At 36.8% G+C, this 15,203-nt stretch overlaps 1 protein-coding gene across 1 annotated transcript; it reads right to left on the reverse strand.

Moving 5' to 3' along the window:
* Positions 1–2,972: 2,972 nt before the first annotated feature.
* LOC136240762 (kelch repeat and BTB domain-containing protein 8-like) lies at positions 2,973–4,811 on the reverse strand. The gene has a single exon (XM_066031798.1). The coding sequence runs from the start codon at positions 4,303–4,305 to the stop codon at positions 3,088–3,090; it is 1,218 nt and encodes a 405-aa protein (XP_065887870.1). The 5' UTR covers positions 4,306–4,811; the 3' UTR covers positions 2,973–3,087.
* Between the last annotated feature and the right edge of the window lie 10,392 nt (positions 4,812–15,203).

Raw genomic sequence — 15,203 nt, forward strand, 5'->3', positions numbered from 1 at the left:
ATACAAACACCTTTGTATCACTATGGCACCAAAATTCTTAAGTACTAAACCACAATAGTCTACACATTTTACTTATATTTTACTTTCTGTTGATGTTGTTTCACTTCTTGCCCTTTTCGCTGAAGGTCCTTCCATCTCGCTTCAGGTAGAAAATTCGGGCTTGTTGCGAGCTCGCCGCCTAGTTCTGCTCGTTGCGCCTCAAAGTCCCGGTCCCGCCTTTTTGCTGATCCCGCGTTGGTAGGACAAAAGTCACGTGTATATTAGGGGGCATCTCGTCTCCAAACTGATATTGGTACGTTTAACGTCATAGTGACGCTAACTTCAGACCCCCCCCTTAGCGTCACACTATGAAAACAATGTATTGGCAATAGAAGCACAAAACGCTTATATTCTTTACCTGAAAACATAGTCTGCAAACAGTATTGCTGCTTAATCACGTGCACGTCACTTTCTCTGTTCCTAGCTGTTTACACTATAACTGCATTAATAAAAATTTATAACGTCACGGGCTGAACCCCCCAACGTCATTATGACGTTAAGCATACCAAAATCAGTTTGGAAATGCTCCCTTAACATATTGCTGTTTTTTGTTGTTGTTGTTTTTTCTCCTCCTTCCCTTATAACTATACAGGAGCGGATTCTTTCCAAACCCTAGCTGAATCCGCCACTGTAGCTAACTAATCTATAACTAGTTATAAAAAAAAATTATCATACTAGCTAAATGTTCTACACTTGAGTGTTCTAGAATGGCTCCAGCACCTGTTGGTGCTACAGTTCAAGTTTATAGTGTTGTATCCAAACTTAATTGGGTTGTATTCATCTGTTGTAAATGATCAAGTTTGTGTATTGGTGAGCTATCGCTATTGAAATTGGTGAATGAAACTGTACATGTGGAGAAGCAGGCCATGCAGGGGCATAGGAAGCATGGATGCTTCTATACTGAAGTGAGTGGGCACTCAAAATCACAAAGGAAGTAGCTACACCATCCTTCCTATTTGCCAGTGATTCTGATCTGCAGCTGGCTTCAACCATAATCCATAGGTTTAACAAAATAAAATAGAATACAAGTCCATTCATCAAAGAACATGCAAGATACCAGTCATATACCTATACCCTAATAAAAAACAGTCAAGAGTATAGTATTATTAAAGCATGCAGTCATTTATCACTATAATTATGTTGCTGATTCCACCTTCAATACCATTTTTAATGTGACTATAGTATAATTGAAAATCAACTTGATCATAATTATAGTGGTAGGGCACCCATAAGGTAAATATCTTAATTCCTATGTCCCTGAGAAGATGTAACCTTTTCATTCATCACCTTCCTGAACTTTTTCGGTCATCTTTTGTTCAGGAAAGGGTAGCTATTTGCTGATATTAAAACAGTTGAGGGTTTAATACTAGACAGGCTAAGTATCAGTTTCTGATGCTAACATAAGATTTGTAAAGTATTATAAGGCTTGGCAAATGTAGGGAAATTGTTCCGAGTTACACTTGACGGTGAAAATTTAAAACGTGCTCCCAGATCTAGACTTAAGAATACGTAGTTAACTACGTACTTTCCAAAAGGTTCATTTATCCCAACTTACAAGAAAGGAAAGAGAACAATAAGCTGTATATATACTGAGCTTAAGAAAATTAATGGTGAAAAAGATAATATGTATATATTATTATATATATATATAAGGGGTGTATTGTGAAGAGTTACAGAACCAGCAAACTACCTTGAATTAACTGCACATGCAGTCAAATGCAATATATAGCCACACCCTTGCCATGCCCATGCAAAAAACAGGTTTTTTATTGTGGTCACATGTAGGCACCATGCAGCCTATTATGCTTTTAATTTTGCCTATTATGCTATGCTGCAGTGCTCAAAATTTTTGCCTATTATGCTCAAAATTTTTGCCACAGTTCCAATGTTTTGTTACTTTCTATGGATAATGATAAACTTTGGCTTATAAACAACTGGTTAAATGTAAAAAGTGCTTGTTGTGCATTAAGAATTTGGCTACATTGTAAACTATAATAACAGCTAGTGATGTCAGATAATTACTTAATGCCATATAAGTGACACGACTGTTTTATTATTGTAAGTCAACCTTATTCTGTGGCATGCATTTTTGCTTACAGCATGACAATTATTCTGCCTATTATGCTAGCATTATGCTTGATGCTTTCAGGCAACTATTATGCTCAAAATTATGCCGGCATAATAGGCCGGTGCCTAGTCACATGTATCTGAGGACTCACCCACATTTATATTTCTACAACATTTTCATCATTCCAGTAATGATGGTTTCTCTCAGAAAGCCTGACTGAGACAACACTTTACCATCAAAAAAGTCAGTTTTATCTCAGATGTTTTGCAAAGCATACACTTCAGTGTTAAATAATGATCAAGAATTCAAACCTAGGAGGCCTATAATTTAATATAATATATATATATATAGAGAGAGAGTCTAAGAAAAGAATATATAATTATGTTCTTAATTCATCCAGCTATACCAACTAGTTTGTGTACTCCATTCTAGGCTTTTTAATGTAGTGTATGTTAGCTTTTCTTTTCAACTGTGCTCCTGCAATACAAAGAGCTAGAATGGCTTTACCCAATTGTCGAATCAATAACATGATTACCCAAAATCCCAAAAGCTGGGGGAAATGCTTCAGTTCAATGCTTGTATGTAATCCGCTCTTAATAAATCCGGGAGTTCACAGCTGCATGGTACAGTCCAGTTACTTGTTGATGAATATAAAAATAAAACCTGGTATTTATGTAACACGTGTCGTGCCTTGAGTTTGCTCAGCCTTAAAGTGGAGGACCCCACCAGCATGCACTATTAAAATGAGTTTAAATCAATACATGTATACAAATTAAACAATCATTACTGTGTTACAGCAGTATATCATTGAGGCTATACACAGGTATCTTGATTATCAAATTGAGACATGCAGTTATTGCACAGCTACTAGTATTCTGAGTTAGGTATATTTCATTGGTAAACTATATCATAACATTACATAATAAACACCCTATACAAAGTTACACTATTACTTTATACACACATTTACATACATTAAACTACATTAATGTAACCTGTACTTGGTTGTTAATTTGCTTCATATTAATGTTAAGTGCTATTACACAAGGTACTTCACTCTCAGCCTGCTGAGGTTGATATGATGTAAATGACAATCTTGTACCACCAATATTGGCCACATATCTTGTGTGATGCGTTGAACAGGCAGCACTAACAACACAAAGGACTTCTTTCTTCATAGGGAGGGTGTTAACATTCAGAGTTTCACTGTTCTTATTACCATCAGCTATGTTAATGCTGATACTTTCACGATCTCCATCACAATTACTGGTAAGCAACTTAAACTGTATAGGTAGATAAATGGTGCCAGCAATTGTTGATATTTCCCCAGTATTTCTTAATTTGGTGATTACAGTTCCCTTTGCAGTTTGCTGTATCTCAACATCATCATTGTCAGAACGAAATGTTATGAAGTATTTTCTTGGTTGAAGTTGAATGGGTGGACCATTGTAGCCATCCAAATTCAGACGATAAGCTAAAGCTGCTCTGTAGAGATCTGCATCTGCCATATTCATTGGGCCAACTTTCTCAAGTAAATCACTGGCAAATATAAGTGGATAACGTATTGCTTTGAAAATATCCCTGGCAATATTCTGAGGCAAATCATACTGCTGATGGTTGTACCATTTTGTGATTCCGAGGAAAAGATCTAATTCCTTAATGTAAAGCTCTGAACTGTTGCAAACCTGTAATATGTAATCTGCGGGAAGTGTATTAAACTCTTCAAAGTTGATTATTTTACTGATATTAGTTTCCAAGAATTGTAGACATTGCTTATGCAAGAAGTCGAATTGCTGTTGTGATGCAATGGTGGCTAATTTGCTGTAGTTGTGCATGTCGAGTGAAGCTGCAATCATTTCAGCGCACTTAATTTCCAACAGTGAAACATCAAAGTAATGGGCAGCATGTAACAGGTTAAGGCAATCATCACAGCTTGTTTGGACTTGCCCGGTATAAATAAATGTCAGCATTTGTTGTAATGTGTAAGAGTCTACTACTGGTAATGAAATTTCATTCTCATTTTTCTCCTTTGTATTTCCATATAGCATAGCATGGAACACTGGTGAACCAGCTGCTACTATTGCTCTATGAGCACTCACACTACCACCATCAGATGTCTTGAATATCACATCATGTGTACTGGGGTCTTGTAGTAGGGCACTGAAAGTTGTGTTGCACCATTCTGAGGCTCTCAACATTTTTGGCACACCTATTTAAAATTTACAAATACACAGCAGAAAATTTACCCCACAATGCAATATATTGTGCATGACTACACAACAATTGCTCATCAATGTAAGTGGTTACTGAATTGCACTATATAAGCCATTTGATTGGTGAGGATTTTTCCTTAGTGAATTGACAAGTTTTAGCTACTGTTTACCAAAATAAGCTCTGCTGATATGCTTTGTCTATGGTCTCCATGACCCAGAAAGCAGACATTGTTACATATAATGCATGCCCTCAGACCACTTACTTATATGTAGCAAACTCTTATAATGAAAAGTAAAACCAAAAGCCATCTTTTACTCTAAAATTTGATTGATATTGGAGGATATAAATTCTTGATCGGACATGCCCACAGCTAGGCAACTTGCATACCCTTAAACTGCTGCAATTATGTCAGCATAATTAGGTATGTGAAGGAGTCAGGAATTATGCTGGCATTTTGAAGCGATTATAAGGCTTTTACCAGTAACAAAATTTGTAAATTTAGTTAAAATGATCAAAATACTCCAATAGGGCAGCCAGAAATTTTAATAGAACAGTCACATTAGTTTTGTTACTCTAATAAAGTAGTCAGACAGATGGACAAGATACAAATACGAGATGAAATACTCTGGCACCAACTAAAGAGAGGAAGCCCAAACTCTTTTAGCCAATAATGTTACCGTAATATACCATATTATAATATATTGGATATGGGATGTCTTTAAATGTGACCACCTCTTGGAAAACCAGTCTATCACACAGCTATTATATTTCCAACTAAAAGGAAACATTGGATTTAATTGTTTACAGTGCTGTAGCTTACCAATAGTTGGGACCAAATCTTGATACTCATTGTAATCAATTCTCTACATGTTTGTATAGCTACAAACAGCCAACTCTTCCACCATTGTACACAGTTTTTGTGAAGCTTCATCCAATAGGTGAGCTCCAATCAGGCTGGTGACTGGGCAATGTATTGCAATTATAATGCAACAGAAAAATCTGAGGTACAATAGGGCCAAGTTATGAGCTCACAATTGTTCAAAATAGGGGTAATTTACTGTACAACAGGATCCAGCCATCTCTAAATAGGCAATGGCTCCATCATGACCTCTTACTACTCGTAAGTCTCAGCACAGATAGCCAACAATAAAGTAGGGCTGAAACAATCATGGTTTTTTGTATTCGAAGACTCTACAATTAATGATTGAGTAGTCATGAATACTAGCTACCTTGTTGCCTTCCATTATGCTGACTTTAAGAAGCTTACAGCTTTTTCAAGTAACAACAGTTTCTTCAAGTAACAACAATGATACACACACTGTATTAAAGTACTGATCTTAGTATTTCTGACAAGAAATTATGCCAATCAAACTCTATAGCCTTCATTTTTATCACTACCTGATGGAAAGGCATCATGTGAGCTGGGTCATGTGATCTTAACAAGTACTGAATTACTAATTTTACTATCCTGAGTACCAAAATCTTTAACAAGTACTCGAGTATACACTTGTTTCAGTCCTACATTTAAAAAAAACCACTTACTTTTGTGGACAAGGAATTTAATGGTGTATTCTAAGAAAAAGATCAGCATTTCTGGACCTGGTCATGTGATATCTACAAAAAAATTATGGTGAAAACTTTGACTGGTCATAAAGTGACAGACATTTGAACAAAAAGATTTTGAAAGGATTTTAGCAGGTCAAGCAGCTCTACAAATGAGCCAGATTTCAAGAACTTGTGTAGTTATATCAACGAGTTACTAATGTTAATGAGGAACTTGTATACATTATAGTACAAGAGCTCATACACGGCTACGTACTTTTGCATATTAGTATAATTATAGCAGGTATATAAGCTACATCCCAATTTGGAAACAATGATCCAATGACTTCTAACAATGTAGAATAGTTAGCCAACACATGTACCTTATTAGTAGGACATCATACACTCAAGGATATATAACTTCTCTGTCTATCTTGAGACATAAACAATATTTCACTTGCTACAATGACAACTCAGTTATTCAAAATTCCTTACACATTGAAAATTGTTAGTGGAAATTATACAGGAATGGGAATGAGCACGGACAGTGAGTTTTAAACAATGACCAACTAGGAACAGTAAACAACTCAAATAGAACAATTATTATGCAGAAAGGATAACTGATATCTGAGCAATAACAGTTGCACACAGCACTTAACTAAACAACACAAGGAACTACAAATTTGAATAGCTAGGAATTTAAACAAGAGGTCATCTACATTTGCTATACTAGAGCACATTAAATTTAATTCCTACTATAGTTGAGTAATAATAGCATAGCTACAGTGCAGACGATCTCCCTTTTCTATTTCTATAATCTCTTCTCGAATCTGAATTCCTGTACTTGTTTTTAACTATAATTTATGACTAGCTAGACATACCCCATCAAAGGGAAGAATCCTGCCAGACATATTTTTGTGAATGTATCTCATTACTGAATAGCAGAAATGGACATGGTACATTTTTTCAGGTATGTGGGTGCATAGCACCCCCAATTTACAGCTGTATTGTGCAATAGTCGTCACGTGAACCCAGTAGTCGGGTCTATGTCGCAACAGTTCCAGAAACTGATTGAGATACTCTAATAGAACAGTCCAAGCATGTATTGAAATTGTTAAAACCACTGTAAATGCCCTTAAACTTAATCTGCTGGTACCCAATTTTTAAAATTATTCTGGGAGAGGGCAATTACCCAGACACCCTTAAATTAGCATGCAAAATTAGCAACTACCACAACATATATTTTTGGGCATCTACAGAAATCACAAACAATCAGTGTAAACACGATTGTCATAACAACCCATAGACGGCCACAATGGTAGTGGAGAAAGAAATGTAACACAAATTTTGCAACTACTATGGTAACTGAAAAGTCATACAGTGAAACCTGTCTATTCTGGTTGCCACATGGGCCACAATTCAGGTCACTTTTTATAATTATACACAAACGACACATTTGGGGATTATTACAATAGCCAGATTAGACAGGTGACCTGATTAGAAAGGTTTCAAACGTCTTATGTCAAAACAACAAGCCTGCATAATTGAATTGCACTTAGATGAAGGCATCAGTTACTTTACAAGAAGAAAAGCCAGCTACGTAAATCTACAATCCATAATGCCTTGTTGAAAACAGTTAAGGTCAGTGTAAGGAGTAAATTCAGGCTGCATTTTTGGCGACAATTCCTATACCATTTCTATTATTACACAAGATCTACCTGGCCAGCTATATTCAATACAGACATAGAGCAGTGCTTTGTATCAGTTAGTTGTAATAAACTACAAATATTTCTAATATAGTCGTGTGTACAAAAATATGTATAGAATGAATGTATACATATAAAGCTAAAATAGTTGTTCTATGGACTAGCAATGCGTTTAATCCCTTAAACCCTCAAAATTCTGATCTGATCACCTTCACTGCACATTGTGAATCCAATAACATACAAATCATTACGATTTATTGCAGGAATACGAAGCTCTAAATAATTCTCTACTTGTTGTGTTCTGTTGTGTAGAAATGATTCAAACCATTCCAGCAAACTTCCTCTCACTCCATAATATTCCAGTTTGTTTAGAAGTTGAGCATGTGCAACCTTGTCAAAGGCCTTGGAGAAGTCCAGTACTGCCAAATCTACCTGTAGTTTATTGTTTATTGCTTTGGCTATATCATTGACAGTCACAAGCAGTTGTGATTCACAGCAGTGATGTTCTCTGAAGCCGAATTAATTTTCTGTTAAGATATTGGTTGACTCTAGATGTTTCATTAATTGGCTGACAATGATGTGCTCCATGGTTTTGCAGATTACTGAAGTTAGTGATATTGGACGGTAGTTTTTGGGATCTGATTTGTCTCCTTTTTTATGAACTGGTGTGACATATGCATGCTTCCATTGAGTTGGTAATCTACCGTAGCTGAGAGACTGTTGGAAGATGTGGGTAAACATAGGTGATATCTCTGCTGCTGTGGCTTTTAGGGCATAAGGGTGTAACTTGTCAGGACTTGGAGATTTGTTTGAATTACATTCATTTAGTATATTGTAAACTCCTTGTGTGGTAATCTCAAAATGTGGCATAGATGGATACGGAGAATTCAGTGGACTTAGAAGGAAAGTTATCAAATTGTTCTGTGGTAAATGTAGATTTAAAATGTTCATTTAAGATATTTGCTTTATCTATTGACTCTGTTATAGCTTCACCATCAGGACCTTTTAAGGTAGTAATTCCTGTAATATCTTGTTGTTTAGCTAGTAATATATCTCCAGAACAATTTGTTATCGTTTGAGGATGAAATAATGTTAGTAATATAAGCCCTGTACTTATGTTTTAACATTTGACGTACTTTACGTTGTAAATCTTTGTATTCTGACCAATCTGAGTCTTGCTTGTGAAGTTTAGCCCTCTTATATACCCGTTTCTTTTTTCTTATTAGGCGTGTGAGTTCGGCTGTCATCCAGGGGAGATGAGTATTTTTACGTAGTGTTTTAAAAGGGCCATGATCATCTATAATGTTCTGAAAGTTTTCTTGAAAAAAAGGACCAGTTTTCATCGACAGCTCTGACTGAGGTGCTGTTTAAATTAAAATATTTATGTGACAGATCAGATAGTCTACATTCGTCATGGCTATACTGTATGGCAGGAAGTTGTGTATGTAGTAAGCTATAAGTCTAGATTAAATTAGATTATTGATTTTTGTCAAAAGACAAGGGTCACACAAAAGGCAAAGCCTGCAAACGTGCTCCCCTTACAAAGACATACATACATACATACAGTTACAAGTACAAAATAAAACATACAGCAAAAACATGACACACGACAACTACATACCTATACAAAAAGAAAACAAAGAGAAAATTACAAAATCAGGTTAGCTGAGCAGAAATCGACGAAGTGCCATCTGAAAAGGAATTGCTTTGGAAATTTGTAAAATTTCTACAGGTACTGAGTTCCAAAGAAATGGAGAATTTATAAAAAAAGAAAAACGGTATGCGTTAATGGTAGATGATGATGTGGTAAGTGAAAGTGAATGGGATCTAGTATTGGTGCTTGAAAACTTGAAATGTGAGTTGAATGGGATAGAAACTCTGTCATGTAAAATATCGTGTACTTGAGTGATAGTAAAATAGGACTGACGAGTATGGAGCGCAGGCCATCTTAGGTCCTGTAAACAAGATGTAGAAGATTTGGACCAGTTATGTGAATGAGGATTCCATCTGCTACCACACACCCAGCGTGCAGCTCGTCTCTGAATTGCTTCTAGTCTATCAATGTCCCTGGCAGTGTGTAAATACCATACAGGTGAGGCATATTCTAGTAGTGGTCTAACAAGGCAATTGTAGGCAGCAGATTTAACAGTAGATGGACTTGCAAAAAGAGTGTGTCTTAAATAGTTGAGTGAACGGGAGGCTTTAGCTGTTATATGTTTGACATGATCACTCCATTTAAGATGAGAATTGATGTACATCCCCAAGTAACGAACTACTGATTTAGATGGAATAGGCTGGTCATTAAGATGGTACTTGCACATTGGTGGCGATCGCTTATAAGATATAAGGTAAATGCGGGTATTTCCGGACAGCGCACAATTCCGGACACTTCGTGTATAGCACCCAAGAATGAATCAACTAGAACACACTTTTCAATTTTTATAATCCCTATAAGAATAGCTATTCACAGCAGAAATTTCAAGGCAATCCGTTGTTTCGTTCCTCGGCTAGCTTGATAAAGGTACCAAAGTGTCCGGAATTGTACGCTGTCCGGAAATATCCGCATTTACCTTACTAATACTTTCACATTTTTGTGGATTTAATTTCAGTTGCCATATTAAACTGTGACCATTGATAAACTTTGATAGCATAGTATAGCAATAAGCTGCACAAACAGCAGTGTAGGTTTCCAGCTAGTTATAGCTAGATACACACATCGTGCTTGTTAAAGTTAGCCTAAGGTAGGGTCCGCAATGCGAAAAATCGATATCCTCCAATCAACTACCCATATCAAAACTAGTCTGTACATTTTGTCAAATGAAGCCATATGCGTATTTCGTTTTTCAATACATTTTGTACGCAAAACACATGTTTTTAAAGCGCAAAGTTTCATTACACCTTACACATTAGACTTTTCCAAAAAAAAACGGGTGGAATTAACAATTTCTAACCTTCAGCTTTCTTTTGTTCAATACAATTTTATCACAATTCAACCGGGAAGTCACTGCTCTTGCAGGCTAAAGTCCGTTGATTGCAAATAACTCCCATACATTGCGTATTGATGATTGCGCATGGCTCAATTATCCCGTTGATTCTAAGTCACACATGGGGAAATCCCCATTAAAACGGGTAGCATTTAATAGCTACGCAGTGGTATAATCCAAGTAAAATTTCACTAGTCTTTTATCAATATTTGACAGAGACACCACTGGTGAAGAATAGAGTTAAGCATAGTAAGCTCGGGTCCTACCATATAAAATAATGGCAGGATTGTTTGTATGCATGTAAGATCAAGATACTCTAATAGAGCAGTCATGCAAATAGTCTCCAGTCTCTTTACTATTCTGTTCTCTTTAGTAAGCAAGCGGAATCCATAAACAGGAACTGAATATCAGGGTAAAAGTGCAATTGGAAAGAGAGCTCAATAGTATCAGATTACTGGTTGGGGGCACACCATAAATGAATCCACATTATGAGTGCATGCCTATACCCAGAGGCAATATTTATAGACAAGATTAGGTAATAAGAATAATTATGCTGCTAGGGTTTCAATTCACTACAATAGCTACAGAGGCATTTCAAAAAGAAAATTAATATTGGTATGAATTGGCCACCTTGCACTACTAAATGGCACAACACACACTTTTGATTAATCAGCTATATCTTCATACTAACTGTAGCTGTAAGTTTTGTACATTCAATAATTGTAATGATTTGTATAGGTCCTTCTAGTATACTGCTAAGCAAAAATTCATCACACAAATGGGCTGTCAAATTTTAATGGTAGAAATATCAATCTATTGTGCAAAATTGTAATTTTCCTGTGCCTTAATTATACTCCCTGGTGGAGGCCCTGCACAGTAATAAATACAATATATAATTATAATTTTAATGGTACAAATACGAAACTATAATAATAAGTTATATTATACATATTTTTGTGGACAGGTTTGGATCACTTGTACATCATTGGACAATGCGGTTTGAAGCTAAACATTCATATTTTAAGAAACAAGCACAGTCCTTGGGTAACTTCATCAACTTACCCTACACTCTGTCAACAAGACATCAGCAGCTTCATTGTTATTTGTATGAAAACACTAAAGAAATCCCTGGTGGAGACATCTCAGAAATTGGACCAGGTTATTACTCAATACCAGAAATTTAGTACATTTTTTGGTCGTGTGCGTTAGTGTAGACAACCTGTGTAAAATATTCATATAATACAATCACTTTTGAATGCGATGTTTTTAAAGCTATGCATATGTTGGAATAAATGTCTAATGATTGAAACCAACACATTCCAAAGGGTTTGAAGCCATTTAGTCCCTAACCACAATATTATTTATTTATTTATTTATTTATTTATACTGAGCAGTCAGCCCTGCTGGTATGCTCAGGAAAAAAAACAACAACAAAAAACAGTTCTAACTTAACATACAGTAAACCAATTGTTCAACTAATTACAAGCTAGTACTAGTGTGGTAATATAATTGTAAAAGTGATGTGAACGAATCTGGATCAGATGTTTCAATGATGTTAACAGGCAAGGTGTTCCATTCTTTAACAGTTCTTGAGAAGTAGCTGCTCTGATATGATCTGGTGGATGATGATGGAATTATGAGATGCAATGGATGGTATGATCTAGTTTCTCTCGTTGATGGTAAGTAATATGATGGTATGCAGATGGCAAGCTGGTGATGGAGTGCCTTGTGCAGGACTTGTAATCTAGATATCTTGCGACGAGTCTCAAGAGATGGCAGGGATAATTCATTTAACATTGCTGAAACTGAGCTAAATCTACTATAGTCATTATAAATCCATCTGGCTGCACGACGTTGTACCTTCTCTAATTGCTGAATTTGTGAATTGTAGTATGGATCCCACACAGCTGATGCATATTCCATTTGTGGCCTCACCATTGTGATGTATGCAGATTTCTTAACTCTTTGTGAGCAACTACTAAGATTACGTTTCAAAAAGTTGAGGGTTTTTGTCGCCTTTGCTGCTATGGTAGATATGTGTGAAGACCAGGATAATGACTTGTTAATTAAGATGCCCAGATAAGAGTGTTGCTCAGATGTTTCTAATATATGGCCGCTCAGTATGTAATTATGTGTGATGGGTGAAGTATTCCTTGTGCATTGCACTACAGCACATTTGATGACATTAAAGTTCAGTTGCCAGGTGTTAGCCCATTCAGATAACTTGTTCAGATCTTGTTGGAGCTGGATGGTGTCTTCTCTGCTATTGATTATTCTGTAAAGTAAACAGTCATCTGCGAACATCCGAAGAGGAGAATCAATATCATTTGCTATGTCGTTTATATACAGTAAAAACATCAGGGGACTATCTTGCACTAACCTAAAAATTTGCTTCCACTTAGTACACTGCAAAGCCATACTGTGTCTGTGTGTCTGTGTGTGCATGGTTTAATCATGGCACATTTATACCTCATAAATTAGAGTGTTAACCACATCAAAGGGACAGGGCCGCCCAGAGAAATTAAGGGGCCCAGGGCAAAGAGTTAAAGTGGGGCCCTTGACCCAAGTTGTAAGGTGAAGACCAAAAAAAAAAAAAAAAAAGGTCACAACCTGCTGGCAATGACAATAACTACCCATCACCAACCATATCTCCTTATCTATAAGCTTGCTACACTGCTCCTCTGAAGAATACTGTGACTGCTCTATTAGAGTATTTAGATCTGACTGCTCTATTAGAGTATATCGATCTTTTAAACAGGTATTCAGGGCAGGGGCGGATCCAGGGGAGGGGCTTTGGGGGCTGAAGCCCCCCCCTTCATATTTAGGCTTTACTTGATCAATATGCTGAGTATTACAATGGCGGATCCAGGATGGGGCATTTGGGGCAAATGCCCCCTTCAAGAAATTGCATAGAAGATCGAGATACTCTAATAGAGCAGTCAATTACTCTAATAAAGCAGTCACAATTTTCATGAGGTAGTGTAGCTTACCTATGAAGCTATAAATAGGATTTTATTTTACATAACAGACGTGATATATTTGGTAAAGGATAACTAGCTATTATTGTTGTGACCTTTTTTTTTTTGGTCTTCAACTGTTTTTCAGCAAGGTGCCCCCCCTCTGGGATCCGCCCCTGTATTATAATGAAATTTTGTCTTAGCATAATTATATGATCACTAATAATACAAATACTCATAAAACCACCTAATAAACATCTTTCCAAGGTATTATCAGTGGATTTATGCTAAAGTTTATGTAACAAGGATCTGGATCAGGATTGGAGATGTACAAGATCGAGATACTCTAATAGAGCAGTCAACTAACTACTCTAATAGAACATTCACTGGAAACATGTAGTTGGTTCTGTTATGGAATTTTTCCAAATCTGCCTGCGTCTATACATACAATGAAGTGCATTGGTCTGTTTAAAGGGCTTCATTCATCTACTTGTGTAGTTAATATGTATGGCAATACTTAATTCAGGTACACAATTACCATTGAAAATGCTCTCAGATTCAATCTTGTATTGTTCAAATTTCAAAATTTTCCACTTTCAACATTCTTATTCTAACATGCACATATTCAGTATTGTGCAATTGTGAGAGGGGTGCATCATGTACTTGGTTGTCTGTACCTACCCAAACTTTTCCATTAGCAAAATGCTTCAGAGAGCCATACCTATAATCTAAAGGCAGTATATAAAATATCAACAGGCAGAAAATATTATGAACTTTATGTGGAAATGTCTCCAAATTGCAGTATTTTAGCATCTATTTTTCAAAATTTTCCTGGGGGGGGCATGCCCCCAGACCCCCAGTGTGCTTTGCACACCTCTACCCAAGAGATTAGTGCCTTGAGTTAGCCCCCCCTTTTATAAATCCTAGATCCGCCCCTGCAGGGGGCCCTTCATGGGGCCTCCTGGGGCCCCTTTCAGGCTGGGGCCCGGGGAAAAATGCCCCAGTTGCCCCCCCCCCCCCCCCCCCCCTGTGGGCGGCTTCGCAAAGGGATACTCGAAATAACTGTTTGTGTGCTTTAACTTTCTCAGTTAAGGAACATTGTGTGAGATATTAACTGTTTGTTTCTTTTTTTTTCAATTTCTGTTGTAATTTACAAGTTTATGTTCTTTTATAACCTGCAGCTCGTCTATACAAAACCATTCATCCGGAAGCCACAAGTCACCGACTAAACTGATGATTGTTTATAATGTGCATGCATGTGTGCGTGTTATTGCATTTTTAAATTAATTGAGTTGATTGACTATAATGTAGTCTGTATCACAACGCGTATGCCATAAGTGTCTTGTCCTGTAGGAAGCTGGTCTATCACATCATACTTCAGTCGTTTTGCTTTGTTATCAAAACTCACGGTAGTGAGGTAGTCTCGCGTGGCCAGACCCTTTCCGCGCAGCCGCTTATCGATTGGAAATTATAAGCGCCGCGCTACAAGGGTCTGGAATAGTTCACGTATTTAAAAAAATCTACAATCCCCAGTGGTTGGGGAGTGTAAATTGGCTCACGCGATCCCTTAATCGCCAAAGTGATCTGATTACTGAAGAATGGGCTGAAGAAGGCCTCTGGAGATGACAGGTATGGACCCGTGTAGGTTTTTCCTTCTACCTACTACTGAATCTTCAACAAGTACGGCTGAATA

The sequence above is a fragment of the Dysidea avara genome, chromosome 12 (assembly GCF_963678975.1).
Source record: "Dysidea avara chromosome 12, odDysAvar1.4, whole genome shotgun sequence".
Classification (NCBI taxonomy): Eukaryota; Metazoa; Porifera; class Demospongiae; order Dictyoceratida; family Dysideidae; genus Dysidea; species Dysidea avara.